The sequence below is a fragment of the Drosophila mojavensis genome, unplaced genomic scaffold, assembly GCF_018153725.1.
Source record: "Drosophila mojavensis isolate 15081-1352.22 unplaced genomic scaffold, ASM1815372v1 contig_80, whole genome shotgun sequence".
NCBI classification, from domain to species: Eukaryota; Metazoa; Arthropoda; class Insecta; order Diptera; family Drosophilidae; genus Drosophila; species Drosophila mojavensis.
This window is the reverse complement of record NW_025318906.1, coordinates 6,357,243-6,372,902: the sequence shown is the minus strand read 5'-3', so window position 1 is coordinate 6,372,902 and position 15,660 is coordinate 6,357,243. Positions and strand designations below refer to the sequence as shown.

The 15,660-nt window shown below is 39.5% G+C and overlaps 1 protein-coding gene across 6 annotated transcripts in view; it reads left to right on the top strand.

The window, feature by feature from the left end:
* The window catches only part of LOC6578930 (NACHT domain- and WD repeat-containing protein 1), a 56,339-nt gene that overhangs the window by 12,902 nt on the left and 27,777 nt on the right, over window positions 1-15,660 (top strand). For all 6 annotated transcript variants that reach the window (XR_006357766.1, XR_001449223.3, XM_015163381.3 and 3 more), the window contains exons 3-5: window positions 11,911-12,622; window positions 12,783-13,093; window positions 15,419-15,579. Coding sequence is in view for 4 of the 6 variants with exons in the window: in XM_015163381.3 (XP_015018867.1) it covers window positions 12,428-12,622; window positions 12,783-13,093; window positions 15,419-15,579 (667 nt within the window). In the remaining 2 variants the exon portion in view is untranslated. The remainder of the gene's footprint in view (window positions 1-11,910; window positions 12,623-12,782; window positions 13,094-15,418; window positions 15,580-15,660) is intronic.

Below are 15,660 nucleotides of genomic sequence, written 5' to 3'. Positions count from 1 at the left end.
TTGAACCAAATAGTCTCAGCAGCTGTCTTTGGGGAGGCTTTGCGTGGCTTTTGCTTTATGCGACTGTCTTGAGCCCAGTTCATCCCAGCCAGACCCATTATGGAAACATATTATACTTTTATATGTGGAACATATCATTTAAAGCTAACATTTCAGCTTACTTTAATATGAGCTGTCATACTCTACTTATTAATATTAATCTGCGTTCCATGTTTGCCAAGTTTGTTTGTCTTTGCCTGCTCGGCCAATTTTTCAAAGAATTTACATCAAGTGAAACACTGTAAATATGTTGTAAGTCGGGCATAGCTGACTGCGGTAATACGCTACTTCAGTATATTAGGATTATAGCATGAACAGGTCTAGCTATAGCTGAGCTTAGTCGAGTTATCCATCTATAAAACTCAGACAAGACTTAGTCGCATGTGTATATACATGTATGTTGACTTGCCACGCCTACCATGGGCGGTTTTACTGCCAGTCCATGGAGGAAGCCAACAATATCTTACTTGCCAAATTCCAGCTGTAGCCGTTCCCTTTGGGCATAGCTTTACAGCCTTGACATTTGTAACTGGCTACGGCATAAACGCTTTGGGTTCCCATTTCAATTCCCTAGCTCTAATAGCTCTATGAATCATGGCGTTTACTTTTATAAAAAATTTATCATGCCTCCAGTGGGCGTCTACACCAAATGTGAATAGTTTATGAGCTGGAGGGGCTGGCTCAGGCAATAATGATTGATTTCTGTATGTACTCAAGGCAAATATAGATAGATAGAGAGAGAGAGAGAGAGTAGATAAAATTAATGAGAGAGCAACCTGAATGAATGAGCAGGAAAAGAAATGAGCACACGACTGTATACAAGCCTTACGCATATGCGCTGTTCCTTTCAAAGTTTACAAATTAAATTGTAAAATGTTGCAAAACAATTTAAAGTTGATTTAAAGTTTTCAAGTGCTCATATATAATACATCAATTACTCATAATTGGCTAATAAACTACGGTTACAACTTAAAGCACAACTAATTTAATTCAGTTACAAAGACTGAAGCAACAACTTTTGCTGACCAAAGAACACACCTGAGGGAGCACACCTTGTTATAAAGGATGTGTATGGGTGTGTGTATGTATGTGTGTGTGCGTGTGTGTAGTACAAGGAAGCGTAAATGGCTTTTAAAAAGTTATTATGTTGACTCTTATGATACAGTAGTTGCTTCAGTAGAAATTCGCATTGTCATATAACTGAGAGTAGAAATGGAATACTCGACTACGAGATTCCCTGCACTCTTCAAGGAACTAATATTTTATCTAACATACTCCAAAGATGTAGAAGATATAATTTTATAAATAAGGTTTTTAATCGATAAAAAATAACGGGAAGAGTTATCAATATTTTTAAAAGAAAATCGATATGCGAGTGATATAGACGGACCTAGGAAAAAATTTGCAAGTCTCTAGCTCTTATATCTTCAGAGATCGACGCGTTCGGACGAACAGACAGACAGACAGACGACTCAGCTCCTCGCCTTGATCGAGAATATATATACTTTATGGTGTCTGCCACGCCCTCATCTGCCTGTTACATAGTTTTAAGAAAACCATTTTACTCTAATTTCCCATTTTCAATTTATAGAATTGGAAAATTGGGAAAACACTTAAGGAGTTATTTAAACACAGTTAAAACCAGGCATTTTCTCATTATCAAGGCACTCAAAGCTTTTCCCTTGCCAATTGTTTTGGGTCTGGCAGCAGAAACTTATGCCGATTAAATAACAACAATAAATAATTAATAAATTCTATTTTATTTTGTAATTTGACTAATTCATTCATTCATTTATCGCTCAAATCATGAATATTATTAACTTGTTTATGGGTAGCCTGATTTGTGTGCTGTGCTCGACGGCAGCTAATCAGCTGGGATAACCCCAGCGAATATACATAACTCAATCAAATTGATTTACGGTTGTGTGCAGAGCGAGAGAGGGAGACAGGGAGAGAAACACTTTTGGGGTAATCAATAATTTTTAATCCCCCAGCGATAACAGCAGCAACAGGAGCAGCAGCAGCGAGTCCCACACACGTTTGCTGCTGCTGTTGTTATCGCAGCAACTGGTTGTTGTTGTTTGTTGTTGTCTGTTGCTGTTTGTTGTTGTTGTAGCCAGCAAAAAGGGAAGAAACTTTGGCCCATAATTGAAGCAGACGCCTCATGTTCGCTGCAAATGAAAATAAAAATGAAAATGATTTGTTGTATGTGATTTCTGTGGTCGAGTTGAGTCGAGTCGAGTCACTCCCTCTCTCACTCTCTCTTTGTGTAGGTGTGTGTGTGTGTGCACGTAGCACGCATCATTAATTTGAAAGCCGCTTATCATATTTGCAATTACGCGTTGCTCTGCAGGTTGACATGACTTCCCAAAGCACATTTAACTGTGATTGCGAGCGTGCGAGCGCTTTGATTGATTTGCCCAGGCAGCGTTGCCAATTGAGCAGCTAAATAAACATGGCATAAATACTCATACATACACACATACATAAATATGCTCGTGCACCTTTCTTGTGTTTACCTTCAATCCCAAACAATTAAAAAGAAAACATAAAAAAATAAATAAATACAACTGAGCAGTCCTTTCAGCCAGCTCTTGACTTTTATGCTAATAATGCGCAAATAGCGCAACAAATTTTCTATTTGCAATGCCAAACGGTATTTACAATCAGTTAAATATATATATACATTATCTTGCTCGCTTTTTTGTTGCTATTGCTGGAAAATTTGTAAATGCGACAAAATTCATTGACATGAAATTTGGTGAAGAACATTTTACGTGACAATGGCATAAAATCGAATTTGCCAAGCGACCGGAAAGTAGCACGCCAGTTAACATATGTATGTGTATGTGTGTGTGGGTGTGTAGCGGGTGTGTGTGTGTGAAAGGCTTTACTGGCAAACAAAGCGCTGGCGGGTAGCTAGGCCGCCAGCACATTTTGATTTATGCGGCATTTTTGCTTGTAGGCCAACGTTACTCTTCACTCCCCATCTTCTCTCCCTCTCCCTCTCTCTTTACTCGCACGCTCGCTGGCTCGCTTATTTTGCTGCTGTTTGAATTTAGACCAAGTCACGAGTCCTGGCCTGAATGTAGTCGAGCATGAATTGCGTGAGCTGCTTGTGCAAGTTGTATTTACTTTTGCAGCAATGGCAGCAGCAGCAGCAGCAGCAGCAGCAGCAGCTCGAAAAGCCGCTTGGCGTCCCAAAAACAAAGAATGACACAAAAATGAAAGACACACTTGAAAATGTTTTTCTTTTTTTTTCATTTTACTTTTTTGTTTCCTTTATATTCCTTTTGTATACGACAGAAATGCGCTAAACACGAAAGAAATGCGAAAGAAATGGTTTTAATAAAGTTGTGCAAATGTGGACAACGCACAGAAAATGAGGCAGCGCATATCCTGTAAAGGCAGTTGCAACAGGTGTAGATCGAGGATACTAGATGGGAGATAAGGGAAAGATGATGGGGTATAGTAGATAGAAGATGGGAGATGGGAGAAGGGAGAAGGGGGATGGGAGATAGGAGATATGAAATAGGAGATAGGAGATAGGAGATAGAGATATGAGATATGAAATAGGAGATAGGAGATAGGAGATAGGAGATAGGAGATAGGAGATAGGAGATAGGAGATAGGAGATAGGAGATAGGAGATAGGAGATAGGAGATAGGAGATAGGAGATAGGAGATAGGAGATAGGAGATAGGAGATAGGAGATAGGAGATAGGAGATAGGAGATAGGCGATAGAAGATAGAAGATAGCAGATAGAAGATAGCAGATATGATATGATATGATAGTGTAGGGGATACTATATGATCTAGTTTATAAATAAGGTATATAATTGTATATACCGTCGATTCCCTGTAGTTCGAAATGGCAAGGAGATCAGTTTTTTTCCATTTACACAAAAATTCAAAGTATCGATAATTATCGAAAAATAATTTTTTTCAAGGAGATAGATTTATTTTTTTCGATTTATCAGGGTAAAAAATATTGAGACTCGACTGTAGTAGTATAAATTGCTATTTATGGAAAATGTATACAAGATTCCGAGCTCCGTATATTTAGACATCTATTATTATTATTATTATTGAACGAAGTAAATCAGAAATATTATACACAGCCTCTTTCAGCTATACAAAAGAAGTCAGCATAATTATAGATCCCACTAAAAGAGGCCATATCGAAAATGAATAGGAACAGCAACTGCAGCAGCACGCTCTTATAAATATTTATAAATGATTATGAGTCTCGCCGTAAAAGCTCTCTGTCTCTCTCTAGGGTGTATTATAGTCATTCTGTGCTCAAATTCCACGCCCACTTTCTTTTTCGTTTTTATTTGCATTTTGAGCACATTGTTGTTGTTATTCTTGCTACTGCCTGCTCTGCATGAGTAAATGTGTGCTTCAGCCGCTTCAGCCTCAGGTGAGATACGCTAAAGAAGAGCAAAAAAGATTGTCAAAGGCATGTCGAGGATTCGGTAGCCTGAAATTAAAAGTCTGCTCACAATCAAACGAATGCCAAGTCAGGGCAAGCCGAGTCAGGTCAAAGGCTTTCTCCATAATTGTGCGAGTGTATGTGTGTGTTCGTATTGATGTGACAAGCCGTCAAAGGTCGAATTGCGGACCTTTTTCCTTTATTTCTTGATATTTCACTGTTTAGACATTCAGTTACAGCTGCTGCTGCTGCTGCTGCTGTTGGCTTAACAATACGAAAAAGGTCAGCTGTCGAAATTAGCTTGATAACTGCCTGGGGTGTTGCCCGGGCAGCCAGTCAGCAGTTGTGCATTCCATTTGAGTCAATCAATAACAGCACACACACACACACGCACACACACACACGAACATAAATCAGTGCTGCAAAAATTGTTGCACTTGTCGCGCATGCAAATTGGCCAAATCGTGCCGGGTCGAGCTCCTGGCTGATTATGGCCACACAGTCACAGTCACAGTCACTGTCGATGGTAATGGGCAGCGAGCCGCAGTTAAAGCATCAAATTGCTCAATTTTCACGCATCATCTAAAGGTCCAAACGGAAATAAATGAAAAAAAAAAAAAAAAAAAAAAAAAAAAACAAAAAAAAAAAAAAAGAAAAAGTATCAAAAAATCAATTTAGGTCGACAGCGGCAGCAAAACTTTCAGCAGTTACAGCCACAGCTCATTTTGTATTTATCAACTGCTAGAGGAAGCGACCAGTCAGAGAGGGGGGAGATAGAGATAGAGAGGGGGAGAGTGAGAGTGACAGAGGCCCCTGGTCACAGCCACGTCTGGCCTGATGGCCGGCATAAACTTTTATTTCAATGAGTGCGAAAAAACTGGAACTGTACGCCCTGCCCTATGTCTATCCGGGGGCCTCGACAATACGAGACCATGGCCCATAGCAGCTCTCGGTGCTGCTCCGCTTTCTGTTTCAGTCTCGCTGGCTGTTGCGTTTGTTAGTCTCAGCTGTGTTCTGAATTTATTTATTCCTTTCTTTCATTCTTTCTTTTCTTTTTCGGTGCTTGTTGCTATTTTCGCTCAGTGTCTGGGGCGTAAAAAAATAATAATAATAAAATATAAATAAGTTAGCAGAGTGAAGCTAAGCGCTGCTTGAGTGAAGGACATCCTGTATGTTGACCAAGGCATAGACATGTCTTGGATGTTTAGAAGGTCTTTAAGGTTGAATAAATTTGCAGATTATGCCAAGTTTTTTATGCAATTTGTGTGAGGTAAATAAATCGCATGTTTAACAGTGCGTATACTTAATATTGATGAAATTTATTTGTATATATTGATTTATCACGATTATTAGTTTTGAAATAAAAAAGGTTAACTGAATTGAGAGCATACAAATTTAGCATAAGTGGAAAATAAGATAAAATGAGAAGTCAACCGAAGAACAGAACTGGAAGCAGCTAGGGATAGCCCGGGGAGAGAGAGGGAACATTGAAAGACGATGAAAGAAGAAGAATGGTCAAGCTAAAGCGCAAGGAAAACAGAGTGAATTATCGAGCGAGAGAGGGAGAGAGAGAGAGAGAGAGCGATGTGGATGAGAGAGGATTATATCTTAATGTAGAGCAGAGACATCAAAGGGAAAATAGGGTGATACAGAGGGGAGTTTTTTTTTTAAATATTTAAATATTTTATTTATTATTATTATAATAAAGTAGAGAACCTTTCTTTCATTGTTTAATTATTTTTGTCATTATTATTAATTTGTCATAATTAAAATTTTTTTTATTATTATAATAAAGTAGAGAACCTTTCTTTTATTTAATATATTTTTATACAAAAAATAAAAATATAAAAAATATATATATATACTTTTTTTTATTTATTTATATTATGAACTGAAGAGCCTGTATATTAATATTATGCATTTTCAACACATTTTATTTAATTAATTTAGGTAGGCTTTTTATGCGAGTTTTTTCTATATTTTAGATAGAGAGAGAGAGAGAGAGACGGAACACTACTATAGCGATTCTTTTTTTATCGTACGCCTTGCATTCTAAGACCAAATTCGCTCAACACACACCTAGAAAAATTTACTCTCATATTCAGAGGGTACCTGAAAGCACGCAAAATAAATTTGCGGCATACTTTTTGGGGCGTGAGGCAGGGAGCGTAGCGGGTCGACTCTTCGGCAATTTTAAGACAACAAAGTCGGTGCAGAAGTTTCTGCTGCCTTGTCATATAAATGCAGGCCATAAAGCCCGAGAAACTTGTTTATACTAGGGGTGGAGAGAGGGAGTGGGAAGGGGGGTAGCTAAATAGAGGCCGACGTAACAGTTGCAGGGGCAGCGAGTGCAAATGAATAGCAACTGCTCTAATTTTGTATGTCGGAATTTGGCTTAAATATTTATAAGAAAAATGAGCAGCTAAGCGACTAGTATGTGTGCGTGTGAGTACATATGTGTGTGTGTGTGCGAGTCTGCTAGTGTGTGTAACACAGACACGCACACACACGTGCGCTGCGACGCATTTAATATTAATGCCACGCAATCGGAATGAGAGTGCCGGGCACATACGTTGCATGTTCCACGTTCCACTTGTTGTTGTTGTTGTTGTTTGCCAGCGCGTCTAAAATGTTTGCCACATTGTTTATTTGCTGAATTTGCGTTCTTTTTCGCTTTCGACCATTACTTAGCACAACCACGCCCCGCTGCCTACCGCCCAACCGGCACCGTCTTTTTTTTCCGTCTGCTTGCTGTTTGCCATTTGGGCTCGTCTTGTTCTTTGTGTATGTTTGTGTTTTGCCGCACCACTCGCACCACTCGCACCACTCGCACCACCTGCTCCACGTCTCTCGCTTCATTGTTGCCAGCCTGTTGCGGCCTTTGACTTATTACCATTAATTTATTTATGCGTAGCGCGTCACAACCAATATTTTATTTTCGGTTGCTCCTCCTTCTCTCCAACCATGCCACGCCCCCCACATCCTATGGCCTTTTCGCTTGGTTATACAATATGAAGAAAGAAGCCTAAATCACTTGGCTTTTGCCTGATTTAAGCTCTGTAGCTGTGACCGATTCTCCGACTCGCCCGGGGGCCCCAAAAGTTATGACTGTGTAACTTTTGCCAATCAGAGCAACGCTTAAAGCAACACCAATACAGACACAGAGAGAGGCACACACACGCACACACACATAGACACACAGACATAATGAAAGCCTTAAATGTGGCATTTTAAGAGCTGTATTTAGTTTTATGTGCGCTTAATCAGCTCTTTTTCATTTAATAGATTTTTTTTTTGCTAAAAAGGGCCTGAATTGGGTTGCATTATTAAAGCAAGGAACTGTTAATATATTGTATATTATACGAGTATATCCTTAAAGGTTATATATTATAGATTCACTCCTAAGATTTTAAGGTTATTTAAGAGCAGAGATTTGGGTCGCTCGGCTAATACGATAGAAATTAAGATTTAAAATTAAAGTTTGTTGCTCAAGGAGCATAAATGAAGGAAGAGAAGCGAGAAATAAATGTTTTGATTTCTTAGGGATGCTTAAGACAATTTAATACTTTTATTTAAGCGTATACATAATGCTGTATAATTATTGAAAAAAAAAAACATGCTAAGGTAGAAGAAATTATAATTTAATGAATAGAGAATTAATAGAGTAATACATTCATGATAAACAGTACAGACACTCATACTCCATGCACTTCATATAGCTCTTTGTAGTCCAGGTAAACAAAACTATAAATAATATATAAATAAATTATAAAAAAATGTTTATCGATCTCACGAAGCCACATAATAAAATTCATATATTCGGGTTTTATGGTATTTAACTATCGCTGGAAAAATGAAATCAAAATGATCGATTATTATCAGTTATGAGATGAGCTAACAAATAAACTGAGTGGTATAGGTATATATGCATGGTATAGGTATAAATATATATTTAAAATTTAAAGTTTCTTGCTTTTATGGTTCATGAGATTGATGAGTGTATAAAGACGAACGGACGGATGGATGTATAGCCAGACGAATGGATGAAGGGACGGATGAATGAATGGAAGGATAGACAGACGAATGGAGGAACGAGTGGACGGACGGATAGACGGCGGGCTGGATAAATTTATGGACGAACGTATGACCACACGGACTGATGGCCGGATAAACAGACAGATGGACGGCTAGATAGAAAGATGGGCGGATGGATAGATAAACGGATCGACAGAGGGGGACGCACGGACGAATGAACTGAGGGATAGACGGATAGACGTAGAGACGAATAGACGAACGTGGGAAAGGACAGATGGACTAAAGAACCTAGGGGAGAATAAATATAGAGATGCATATGACTAGATCGACTAAACTCTGCCATTATATTACTTGACCAATAAGACGACAAATATTGCTTATTGCAAAATTATACCTTCCTATCAGCTTCTCGTATGCTCCTGGAAATAGCTATAGTTGCCTACCATAATAAGTATAATAAAGTGAAAAATGCTATAAGATCTGTTCTATTTAATATAAAAGACTTATATGTCATTATTATTAATTACCAAATTAATAAAACTTCTTCGCCCAAGATCATAAAAATGATATAGCTAAAATATATGCTTACGGTATTCAATTTACAATTCCGTTAGCCACCTCTCAAAGATCTTACAAACTTTGCGTAAGCTCCGGCACGTGCCTCTGCAATTCCAGGGCAGCAGTCCAGCGTAAAGCACTTAATAACTATCGGAGAATTGTAGTGCACAATAGTGCCATAGCCCGTGTTTAATGCAACAAATTGTGACCTCAATTATGCTGCCGCCTTAGGCTTGTTGGCCACATTGAGGGCAAGGCTGTTGGCCGAATGGGGTCGATGCAACACGGCTCAAAGCTTGTGCTTGTGACTGTTGCAAGGCTGCGTTGGCTGCTTGGTAAATATTTAATAACAAATATATGAAATTTAAGCAACGCTTAAATATGCCAACTCACTGTCACGCCCACAGATAATAGATAGTCGGTCGGGGGGCGGGCGTTCTAAATGCTTGGCCCCGCCTAATGGAAGTCATTTGACACCGGCCAGTGGCCAGGCTGCTCAATGATAAGGACAGTGGCACTTTCTCTCTCTCTCCCTCTCTCTCTCTCTTCTCTCTGTGTGTGTTTGCCTTGGGCCATATGTTAGAGCTAGTGTGGACATTAATTTCCAGCACCCACTGTCGTCTGTGCCTGCGCCAGCTGATGGAGCCGAGTGTTCGCTGTGTGCAGGAAATTGACTAATAATGGGGTTAATCGGCATGCGGATCGCTTTCATTATGGCCTAGGTAATTGTCCATTGCAATAGCTCAGTTAGCCCCATCTATCTGCCTGTGTGTGTGTGTGGGTGTGCGTTTACTTTTGTCAGTCAGTATAAAAATCTGATTTGGAAAATGAAAGCAGCTGCCTACATTCACAGCCAGCGCTCATTAGACGCAATTTGTTTGACCATTAAATATTTATTGACTTAAGAGGAGGGATTGGGGATTGGGATGGGGATTTTCCGGGGATTCGGGTTTTCATTGGTTCTGGGTTTGGGTTGCTTAGTGAAGTGTGCTGTCATTGCAAGGCCGCTTTGGTAATTGCAGTACGCGTTGCCTTCGCACCTTTGATTAAGATATCTACACACATACATACATATAATTTTTTTTTATTTATTTATGTACACATCTCTGTGGCAGCCTTTGAGCTTGGCTTCTGTTTAGCTGCGTCCTGGCCAATACTCAAACGAGCAATTTAGCCAACTCATTGAAGCGGAATTAATTGCAATCGATTTTGTTAGCCAAAGAACTCGCCATCGAGTCTTCATTAGACCGTTGACTCGCTGTGCTTTAAGCCCTGGCCCAAAGCCCATATGCCCATGTCCTGCTCTCTGTCCTGCTCACTCCATTAAAGCCCCAAACGCGTTGAGCTACGAACAACACATAAGAACTATACTGATTTCATTTATTGCAGACGCCTTTGAAAATCTACAAATTTATTAACATTTCATTTAGCGGAAGGTTGAATAAACAACACAACACATTGCTTTGTAAAAAAGTGAAATGTTTTTTTAATTGATATACTTTAACTTTTGTATTTACCTGCGCTAATTAAAATACAAATTAATGTGTGGTCGATACAAAGAGCTCTTATGTTTGATTAATGAATTAATTGCAGCTATATTCATAATTTATTTCGCATTTTTTCTCTGAGTATATGTATGTGCGAGTATGTGTGTGTGTGTGAGTGGGTGTGCTGCGAGAGAATAATAATAAATTTGATATACATAGAAAGGCTGGGCAGTTAACAGAAAATTGGCCTGCTTAACAGTGGGCGGAACTGCCTGCGTAACAGAGGCACAATTTGTCTATTTAACAGAAGCAGAGAAGCCTACTCAGTAGATTCAGATCTGTCTACTTAACAGGTATAGAGCTGCTTGCTTAACAGGGGCAGATCTGTGTATTTAACAGAAGCAGAGAAGCCGACTCAATGCAGGCAGATCTGTCTGCTTAACATATACAGAGCTGCCTGCTTAACAGAGGGAAGTGGTGCCTGCTTAACAGAGGGAAGTGCTGCCTGCTTAACAAAGGCCAGAAGTGCTTGCTGAACATGGGCACATTTGTCTATTTAACAGAGCAAAGCAGAGAAGCCTACTCAGTAGATTCAGATCTGTCTACTTAACAGGTATAGAGCAGCTTGCTTAACAGAGGCAGATCTGCCTACTTAACAGAGGCAGAGAAGTACTCAGTAGAGGCAGATCTGCCTACTTAACAGAGGGCAGAGCTGTTTCACTGTTTAAAGACTCACTCAAGCGTGAATCAATAGAGGCAGAACTTTACTGCTTAACTGCCTTCTGTTAACGCATACTAAAAATTTAAAATAAGCCAACTTTTCTGAAAGCTAAACATGTTAATTTACTTATAAACTACTTTGCCAGCTAAAAATTAAGCCATTAAGCTAAACTCAAATTGAAGCTAAAAGCCAACTAATCTAAATGGATTTTCGTAAATTATGTGATTGAATTTCATTTACTCAATTAGTTTTTCATTTGACCTAGTTCCGAAAGAACTTTAGAGCTTTAGAGTATATAAATGGTGTGCGACAAATTATTGTCGAATGATTTGCGCAATGCGATTTAAGTTGATTTTGTTGTTGCTTGTTGTTGCTTGCTGTTGGAGCAGTTTGGCAAACAAGTTTTTAGTTTTTAGTTTGAATTTGGCTCAATCTACGAGAAATGCAGTGAACTGTTAACACATGCCACAGCTCGTGTCAGCTCGCTGATCATAAAACAGCGATTCGCACCAAAAAAAACTTTGTGAAAACTTTTCTATTTATTTGCTGAACATTTTTGTGCGCTTCCCTTATTTTTTACATAAATTTTCGCCAATGCCATAAATACATTTACGCTTTTCAATTTGTGTCTCGCAGGCAACGACAAGCAGGACGAGGAGAACGAGGAGGACGTAAAAAGGGTTCAAACTTTGCCACGCGGATCGCGATGCACACGGGGCAAATGCTGGCGGCAAGCTGCTGGCAGGCAATGCAAACAAACAGTTCCTGTGCCATCTACCACACACACACATATACTATATAGATATAAATATATACAGATACAAATGTGCAGCTATAGATACAGCATGCATGCGAATTGATGTTGAACATGTGCCAAAGCTTTGCGCTGCTGTTAGCTGCCGCGAGGGCAACAACAACAACAACGACGACGCCGTTGCCACTTGATTTTGGCCAAGTTAAATAAACAGGGCAACAGACATATGCACACACACATACGCACATCGAGCTATTTCTCGCACACACGCCTATAAACCATAAATAAGGCTAAAGAGGGAGATAGATAGATAGAGAGAGAGAGAGAGTTGTCAACAAACTGTTTGTTTTTTGTTTTCGTTGCCCCGTCGTGTTGGCTTGAAGCATTTGTCCAGCCAAAATGGCAGCGCCCATCGATGAGAGCGTACTCAATGCGCTGCGAGGCGTCACCACCGCCCAGACACGCCTACCCAAGCCGCTGCTCATCAAAATCTACGTCGCCAGCCTGAAGCAGGAATTCTATCAGGAGCGACGCATGCTGCTCGAGCTGGTCGGACCCGAACTGCAAACCCTCTACGACGATCGTCAAATCGAGGTGGGTTAACATAATGTAAAGTGTACAGCAAATGTATTTAACAGAAAGAATAATTATCATAGCAGAATTTCACTAGAATCTTAACAGCAATCGCCGTAGCTCTGTTAACTTCCTGCCTTTCACATTTAACATTGCTCAAGAGTTTTTCTACTTCATGCAGCTGGAAATCGTGGACATGCACTTTGGCACCGGCGCCCTGGAGGTGACACAGCTGGACCGTGATCCGTATATGCTGGCCGACTATCTGCACGAGATCGACACTTGCCATGCCCACTCGAAAAGCGTTTTCTTCTTGGCCCTGATTGGCGACGGCATTGGGCGCCCGCCGCTGCCCACGCACATCGACGCAGACATCTACGCAGCGCTGCTGGCCGCGGAGCAGGTGACAGCGCCAGACAAAGAGTTGTTGGCGCGCTGGTATACAGTTGCCAGCAAACCCAAGCAGCAGCACGTACTCAAACGGGACTATTGGTAAGTCGTACGACTACTGTAAATTGCCTTGAGCTCTTGTTAGCCAACTCAATTGCAGCTGCTTACACAGTGCACGCAAATGTTTACACAATTTCGTAAGCTAACAAGGGCTGCGCCTTTTTTGTGGGCGTGGCGCACGTTATATGACTTCCAATTATGCTAAATGTCAACAGCTAGCTGCATTAGCCAATTGCCAAGCAACTACAAAGCAATTGCATGCAAATTCTACGAATTAAAGGGGAAAAATACATTTTTCTATTTATAAATGTTTTACCGTTTGCCATGGCTCAGCATTGTACTTCTAGGGTATTAAATTGCAATTTATTTATATTAGAGTGAAAATTTGCGTACTAAAAATATGCTAAAATAATAATAATGGGATTTATTTGGAAATAACAGCTGCGATTTGGCTGTTTATGATTAAAAACAGATTTATTATTTATAGGTTAATTTAGAATTGCTAAATCACAAATTAGCCGGAAAGCCAAATGGCTTTATTTAATAGCAATAAAAAGCACTCAACCGAAAGCTGTCTGCTATAACACTCTGCTGCAGTTGTAAGAGCGCTGCTCACAAGAGCACTGTAAGCTAACATAAGTCTGTTAAACCTTATAGCTTTTGCAGGCTGTTTAATGAGTACATTAATTACTTTCCATGTTGACCTCAAGTTTTGTTAATTGCAACACAAATTCGGTATATTTAATTTCCGATTGCGATTTGCTTTGAGTCTTGAAAACATAACAAAAAGTGCATATTTAATGCAGAGCTGACATATTTATACAGTGTAATATAGATCTGCTGTGTGTAGTTAGTTCACTGACTAACAGAGTCTGTTAGCTCCAGCCGCTAGCACACACATCAGAAGCACGATGGTTAGTTAACAGGATCTGTTAACGGTAGCTTCTCAGCTCAAAAGAATATCAACGCAGCACTGTTAGTCAGCATTCTATTGACTCGCAGCTGCTGTTAGCTACAGTCCACATTTACTGCTGTCTTCTTAAGTGTTTCCCATTTGCTGTTGAAAACCATTTTTGTTGTCAATTCGTTTGCTTTTGCTTCTCAGTCAACGTGCTTAAGCTTCCACTTAGCCGGCGGATATGCAACTAAATGTTTAGCACACTGCGAGGCACTCACTTTGACAGCGGCACGTTTATATCACATATCCTTTATCCTGCTCAAGGCTTTTCATTTGCGCTCATGTCGCTCGAATGCTGATGGCGATGATTGTGCTTAATGAAATTCTTAGTTCTTTACCATTTATTGCCACTCACAACAAAGCGTGACAAGCTGTTCGATACAAACAGACACACACACATACAGATGTATATATATATATATTCTTTAGTGAGTGTAACCGTCTGTAAAACTTAAAATGGTTGCTTAAAAGAATGAAACTCAATTTACTATTGACACGCTTGACATTTATTAGCTCAAATCTTACGATTGGCTTTTGATTAAGACTTTATGAAATGGAAACACTTAAGATTTGGATTGAATAAAATATATCGTGCTGTGACATATTGACATCCAAAATTATTAAAGAACTTCGCATTGACAATTCAATCAAATCCAAAAAGGGATTAGCTGAATATATAATGTGGACTTTCGGAATAAATTAAGCCAAGTCACGAAAGAGAGCGAACAACTTTTAAATGAAGCAGGAAATGAAGCCTTTGGCAAGGAGAAATATGGCAATTAAGGCTAACAGCTGTGTTGGCCCACGACTCTTGAATGGCCCTTCAAACTAGAACTAAGAATTGGGAAAAATTGAGATATTTGATTAAAATACGTTCTTTTAGGGAGTGCTGACTAAGAGATACTCTACATAAGTGCTGTTATTTAAAATCTTTTTTTCCTAGTTAAAACTGTATTGCATCATCATTAGCTCGATTATTATTGTCTTATGATGATCCTATTCTTTTTTGTTAATTATCATTATCTTAAATACAAATTTGTTAATTATCGTGGTTGTCCGTAGCTTAATTACCATTATCATTATTATTATATTAAGTCTATGAGTTATCATTCCCAAAATCATCAATTCAAATTGATGAGAAAAGCAAAAGAAAGGAAGGAAAGAAGAGGTTTAAGAGGCAGAGCTAAAGTTGGGAAATAGACTATATCGACTCACTGTGTCTTGCAGGTTCAGCACATATGCAGTTCTATAACTAAAAGCAACATACAGAACGAATATACCCTATATATCACATATAATAAGAGCAGGACATATCTTTCTCAGCATTTTCCTGTTATTTCCCGAGTGCACATCAATGTCTGCCTCTGTTTCCATATAAATATATCTGTCTCTGTCTGCATAATTTACAGCTCGTTGACCGCAGATGAGTGGCTGGCCGAATCACGACAGCTGCGACAAGTGCTGGACAGATCTCTGCAGCATCTGGCGGCAACAACAAAGGCAGATCTGCTGCGGCGTGTGCAGCTGCTGCGCCGCACTCAAATCGAACAGGAAGTGCAGCAGGCAATGGGTAAATGTGAACGGAAACAGTTAACAAGAAATACATATAAATAATCAAATGTCCCACATGCACACACACACGCACACACAC